The sequence below is a fragment of the Triticum aestivum genome, chromosome 5B, assembly GCF_018294505.1.
Source record: "Triticum aestivum cultivar Chinese Spring chromosome 5B, IWGSC CS RefSeq v2.1, whole genome shotgun sequence".
Lineage (NCBI taxonomy): Eukaryota > Viridiplantae > Streptophyta > Magnoliopsida > Poales > Poaceae > Triticum > Triticum aestivum.
The window spans coordinates 671,166,220-671,172,666 of record NC_057807.1 but is presented as its reverse complement, the minus strand read 5'-3'; the positions used below and the strand labels follow the sequence as shown (position 1 = coordinate 671,172,666).

General features: G+C 45.8%; 1 protein-coding gene across 1 annotated transcript; it reads right to left on the bottom strand.

Moving 5' to 3' along the window:
• Window positions 1-695: 695 nt before the first annotated feature.
• LOC123117554 (cation/H(+) antiporter 17) lies at window positions 696-5,357 on the bottom strand. The gene is made up of 2 exons (XM_044538285.1): window positions 4,956-5,357; window positions 696-856 (listed from the first exon to the last, which is right to left on the bottom strand). The coding sequence occupies exons 1-2, from the start codon at window positions 5,180-5,182 to the stop codon at window positions 850-852; spliced, it is 234 nt and encodes a 77-aa protein (XP_044394220.1). The 5' UTR covers window positions 5,183-5,357; the 3' UTR covers window positions 696-849.
• Window positions 5,358-6,447: the final 1,090 nt, after the last annotated feature.

Genomic DNA, 6,447 nt, shown 5'->3' with positions numbered 1-6,447 from the left:
CTTAATTTGTGAGCTGGAAGTTACTCATCGAGATGTGCTTGTTTTGAACCGAAGTGGGGATGTGTCCAAATAACATCTTTACCGACACGCGTCCTACATCAAGAATAGATGGTCCAACCTAATGCCCTATCCAACGTGTGGGGTTGACTTGATAATTAAAATTATTATAATCAAATGAGAGCTTTGGGCATTTAATGACTACACCTCATGAATCCTCAAGGATCAGGTGCTTGTTACTGTACTAAACCATTTTGTCACTGTTGTTAAGAATAACACTTCACGTTCTCCCTGCCTTTAGCCTCTCGGTGGCTCGATCTCCATGATCCTGGGTACCTACAGGGATGAAGATCGCGGACAAGACAAGAGACATCTACGAAACAATTTTATTTCACACATACCAGGCATTAATTCAAAGCACTTCCATTGATCCCACAACAAATAAAGAGGGTTGCAAGGCCTATGCCTCATCCCATACCACCGAACTACTCACACATGGACATCAGATCACATAAAGGACACATCTTGAAGATTGATTGATACTATGTCTTACAATGGATGCCTTATGCGATGCACAATTACAAGTATGAATTACAGGGAGATGAACTATGGTGGTGATGGTGGCTATGAAGATGGAAATGGCGGCAACTAGGGTTGATGAGAGGGGATGAAAATGGCTCTGTTCTGACTTTAGAAATGTTGTTCAGGTGGACGAGGAGCCTCAGAATCCATGCCACACGAGCGCTTGCGGTCTTGCGCTTGTATGAAATGCCGTCTATTTGCACGGTTTCCTCTGGGGCGCCTCCTGATGACTTATTCTATCTCCTTTTTTCACTCTTTTCCTTGTTTAGCCTATTTCCTGTGGAAATACATCAAATAGAAGATTTGTGGAATCATTTGCATTCATTAGTCATTAGTAGCAATATTGGAGCGAATATCCCGGGTTTAATGAAATATCTCGGTTTAGGGTGAATGAGTGTAAAAAATATCACTCATCACACCATCAGAGAGAGCCTTGTTGTGCTCATGTTAGAGAAAACCTCGGTCAAAGACTTTGTTAATAATTTCTTCACAAGGCAAAGGGATCGGGATTCTTCATTTTCTATATCAGGGGTGGGGCCCCCACCCCGGGCAAATTAATAAAGATTTTTTTTTGGTGGGAACATAGTTGGAAGGAAATATTCTAACTTTCTCCCCTCCCACAAACATTCATACCTTGCATATTGTACCATCCTCCTCGACGAAGACACTCTGTACGCTAAGCATCACACACAGCTCTACCACGAGAGCCGCATTGAAGGCACCGTCGACTTCGTGTTCGGTGATGCGAATGCACCGTTCCATAAGTGCAGCATCATTGCATGTCTTCCACTCAATAGACATGAAAAAGCACCATTACGGCCCAGGGGAGGCTAACGGCCGACGACAGTGGTGGGTTTTTCATTCTAGTTTTGTGATGTGTTTACCACCGACGAGCTCACCCCATATGGCTTTGTGGTAGTGACATACCTCGGTTGTTCATGGCAGGTCAACTCTCGTGTTGTGTTTATGTAGTGCACCCCAAGGGCCACACACCTGACGTGTGACACCTTTATTTGGGTAAAACTTTGACAATTCACTATCAATACCCAAGATATAGGTTACTTTTTTTGGGTCATATATGACTCAAATACACTTACTTTAAGCCAAATTTGCAAGAATACACTTCACCTAACAATCTACGCTAAAACATAGTTTTGAAAACTTAAGGTAGTAATTTGTCTTTCCAAATTAGTCCGTCGAAAAAAAGAGATAGTATAACTAAATAGTTTAGGGGAGGAGGGAGCTGAAGTTTTCATCTCGGAAATGCACATGGAGTTCTTGTAGTAGTAAAATTTTCAAGAATACTACTGGTCCTTCGTATGCATTTTCTGTGTTGCTATGAATATAAGCTTTAGTTTTTGTTTACCTTTTTTTTAAAATGGCAGTGGTTGGGATCAAATCCCAATGGATAGTTGTTGGACATAATAAATCTATTTTTCGTTTGTCGTTTAACCTTTCTTTCTCAAATTTAGAAAATAGCTACAAGTATAAACTTCTACTCACATATTTCTCAAAATCCTTCTTTTAAACTAATTTTACCTTTTAGTACTCCATCCGTTCCATAATTAGGTATTGCATTTGGCTTCGTTACTCACAGTACTAATTATGTGAGTATGCGAAGCACTACTCGAAACTCAATTACTGGTAGGAGTAGTATATACTAGAAGGGTTTGACGCGCTTTGCTATGCCACCAGTGTTGTTGGATTTTCATAATTTTTTTACTCACTCGGTTGGAAATATAAGGTGTATAGTTTTTGAAAAGTCAAACCTTTTTAAGTTTGATAAAATTTGTAGAGAAGTATATAAAAATCCATAATATCAAATTGGTATCATTAGATCCATCATGTTATGATTTTTCATTTTTTTATTTAGTACCGTGGATGTCGATATTTTTACCTTTGAACTTGGTCAAAGATAAAAGAAATTTGACTTTCCAAAAAATAATACATCATATATTTTGGAATTGAAGGAATATTTAGTTTGGCGAGTGGAGGAGATGATGGAGTGTGTTCTATTTTTATTTATATAATGTGATGTTTTGGCGGGTCTTTCACGGTGTGATTCTATGTTATCAGCTATTTAACCCATATTTACATAGGAAAATTTCTGCGTCGATGGCTGCATATACTATATTGGTGCTTCAATATCACATGGTGATGCTTTTTTTTTTCTAGGTGATGAGTGGGTGCGTGGGATTGATATATTTTATAGACCGGTTGCTGCTAATTGGTTTGAAAAGTCGCTGGTCTAACAAAATCTTGGACCAAATCCAAAATTGAATACCTCAATCGAATGGAGGCGTAACAAAATTAGGAAGCATAGTGAAATAAATAAATTACCCACATCCCGTAATTAGGCAAAGACAAAAGTACAAGCTATCGGGAAGGGGAGTTCTTTCTAGCTATAAACCCGGGTATATTCCCTATGAGAAAACAACACTGGAAATATCCCCAAAAGGACCAGCTTAATCAAAACTCATATCGCTGCTGAAGTAACATATTTACCACAATGAAATTAACAGTGATCGGATAGATGGGCACACTCTGTTTTCACACTTACGCATACAAGTGAAGTTTGTTTCTGAATTTCCACCTGTGCACAAAAACTAGCAACAGAGGGAAAAAGGAAAACGACTGTGCAGAGTATTCCTTCGCAACGAATACTGTTCAAAGTGCTACTCAGAAGATCGTTAATTACTTAATTTAGTACCTAATGACCCTCTGACTAGCCGATTTGATGGACGAATTCCCACGGAGCTGCAAATGATCATTAATTCAAGCTATCTAACATCAAACTTACTGACTAGTCATCGTCGTCAACTCCCGTCCCGTCCCCCGCGTCCCTCTTGGAGGCGACACCGGGAACCCTAGCCGCCCCCGCCGCCGGCCCTCCTCCACCCTCCCTTCCACCTCGTCGCCGCCGAGGGCCACTGCCAGGCAAAGCCCGAGCAGTGCCGGCAACGGCGGGGCTTCTCCCCCGGCGCGGCTCTCCCTTCTTCCTCGCGGCGGCACAGTTGCTTCCGATGGGTTTGGTGGCGCGGCGTTTCGAAGTTCCGGCGGCGGCTCGCTCTGCGGCGGGGTGGAGGGCCTGTCCCCGTCCGGTTGTGCCGCCTACACAACGGCTGTGGCTGGGGCTCTTGACCCCAGATTGGATCTGGGTGGCTCGGGCCCGGCCGTGCCTGCCTGACAGGCGTGGTGGCGGCGAGGCTCGCAGCCTCTGGGCACCGTGGAGGTGCCGGCGGCGGCGTGTGCTCGACCTGGTGGTGCTGGTGGTGGCGGTGGCCCGTGCACGAGAGTTGGATTTCTTCGAACAGATTTGGGTGTAAACTTGCTTTCGGCTACTGACAAGGCCGGCGGTGGTGGCGCTATTGCGTCGTTTCCTTCTTGAAGGCATCGTCGTGGAGAAGTTCAAGGCCACTCTCGACTACCTCGGGGGAAACCCTAGATCGGATGATCGGATGACAGCGGCGCTCTGGTGTCGTTCCCCCCTCGATGGCATCATTCTTGGAGGTACACACGTGATCCAGGGACCAGAGGACATATTCTTTAGTAGAGCGGTGCTTCATCTCACACATTGATGATGGCGGATCTCGGCGGCATGGCGCCGTGGACACTCGGCGTCCGATGCGCGGAGATGGACTCGCGCGGGAGGATGGTGTTGTCTGGCGTCATGGTGTCGTCGATGGCAGAGAGGTCTGGCAAAGTCGATGCATTACTTTCTGCTCTGAAGATGGATTGATGGAAGATGGCGGCGACGACACAGAGAGTGCGTCGGAGCAGCTTGTGCCCCAAACCCAGTATGTGGCTTGGTTCGGGCCTCTGGCTTTAGATGTTAGGCATTTGTGCGATGTCTGTTCGGTATTAGGTTTGGACTATCGGCACCCAGTAGCGGATCTAGCCCAATGGGTCAGGGTGGGCCAACAATAGAACTATTCATATAAAATATATTTTACCTTTTTTCCTATGCTATAAAGCTATTCAAAAAATCCCAGGGTGGACCGTGGCCCACCCTGTCCACCCTCTACCTCCACCACTGTCGGCACCCCTTTATCAGGTGGATAGGAGTAGCGACAATTGTTGCTAGGATGGTGGCTTTAGACTACCTGATGTACTACTTTGTAAGATCTTCGTGAATAATTAATAAAATGGTTGCATGCATCGTCCAGGTGCAGAGATCGGGGGTAATTCTCCTTTTAAAAAAATATAACATCAAGCTTTTCATTAAAAAATGCTGTTCTTAACCAAATTATAATGTTAATGGACTAATTAGATCGTGCAAAAATAAAAACAGACGAGGTGACATTGTGACTTATTAAGCGCGCGGAACAATATAACTCAAACGACGGCGAGCGAGGGACGATGAGGAATGAACTTACGATGATCTCGGCGATGACCCCCGGCTGGCGGAGCGGCGGAAGCCGAAGGCGAGGCCGCGGGTGACGGCGTGCACGAGGCAGATCTGCAGGATGAGGAGCGGCAGCGAGAAGTGCAGCGGGTTGTCGCCCTGCCACACCCCCTCCGACGTCGCCTTCAGCGGCCGGTAGGACTGCACGTCATCGTCTACCCCGCCGTGGCCGCCCGGCGCCATTCCCGGCAACCTCATCTCGTCGCGCACTCACGGTGGCGCCGCGCGCGGCTGTGGCTGGCGTCTGACCGGAGACGCGCACGCATGCAACCGCGCGGTGGTGGCCTCCAGTTGGTTCGGGGCCGGACGGCATGCGTTCAATCGTCCATCGCCAGTGCATGCATGGCAATAAGCTGGGAGAGCTCGGCCAAGATCCTCGGAGGAACAAGTGGAGACGGGGGGGAAGTGAAACCAGTGTTAACCTCACACCACCCGTGTGTCCAGTATGTCTGTGTCTGTGTCACCAGGTCTTCAACCATCTCTCTCACACACACATATACATGAGTTGAGCTTGGACAAATATAACCGGTGAGCGGTGAGGTGATCGATGAGCTCTCAGCTCTGGACTCTGGAGATAATTAGATAAGAGAGTCAGTTAATCGTTGGGAGAAGTTATGATAAGCCTCTTCACCTTTTTTTAGAAAGGGGGGGCACCCCGGCCTCTGCATCAGCAATGATGCATACGGCCTTAATAATTAAAAAATAGGTATAACAAGGTCTCAAAGTCTGGAAAAGTAAAAAAAAGTTATATGACCGCCATCCAAACCGGTTAAAGATATCCCGCGCTACCATATTCCATCGGACAGATCCAGTAACCAAATGCTCCCTGGACTCCGTCGGAGTGAGTAAGGACCACAAACGGATCGACGCCGTAGCTCGAAACAAAACCTGCAAAAAGTGAATAGTAGTTGATCTGTTAAAAACCAAATCATTCCTGCAGTTCCAAATTGCCCATAACAATGCACATACTCCTACACGAATGTGACTAGCTGTATTGGACTCTATCCCAGCAAGCCAAGCTCCAAACAACGAACCAACCGAATTCGGAGGAGTAATGTTAAAGGCAATTTGCATAGTATGCCATATGACTCTCGCCAATGGGCATTCAAAGAAGAGGTGCTTAATTGTCTCGTCCCGATCACAGAAGCTACACCTAGTAGGTCCTATCCAGTTGCGCCTAGCCAAATTGTCCTTTATTAAAATCACTTTTTTATGTACAAACCACATAAAAACTTTAATCTTCAAAGGAACTTTAAATTTCCAAACATGCTTGGAACTAGGAATGACACTAGAGTTAATGACATCGATATACATCGACTTAACCGTGAACGCTCCAGACCTAGTAAGTTTCCAACACAACTGATCAGGCTGATGAGCTAACTGAACCTCCATCAGTCTAGTCACCAAATGAAGCCAAGCTTCCCACCTAGCACCAACAAGCACTCTTCGAAACTGGATATTAA

What these genes read in the sequence shown, in the direction of transcription:
- LOC123117554 (XM_044538285.1), bottom strand. Translation starts at nt 5,182, where the DNA reads ATGAGGTTGCCGGGAATGGCGCCGGGCGGCCACGGCGGGGTAGACGAT.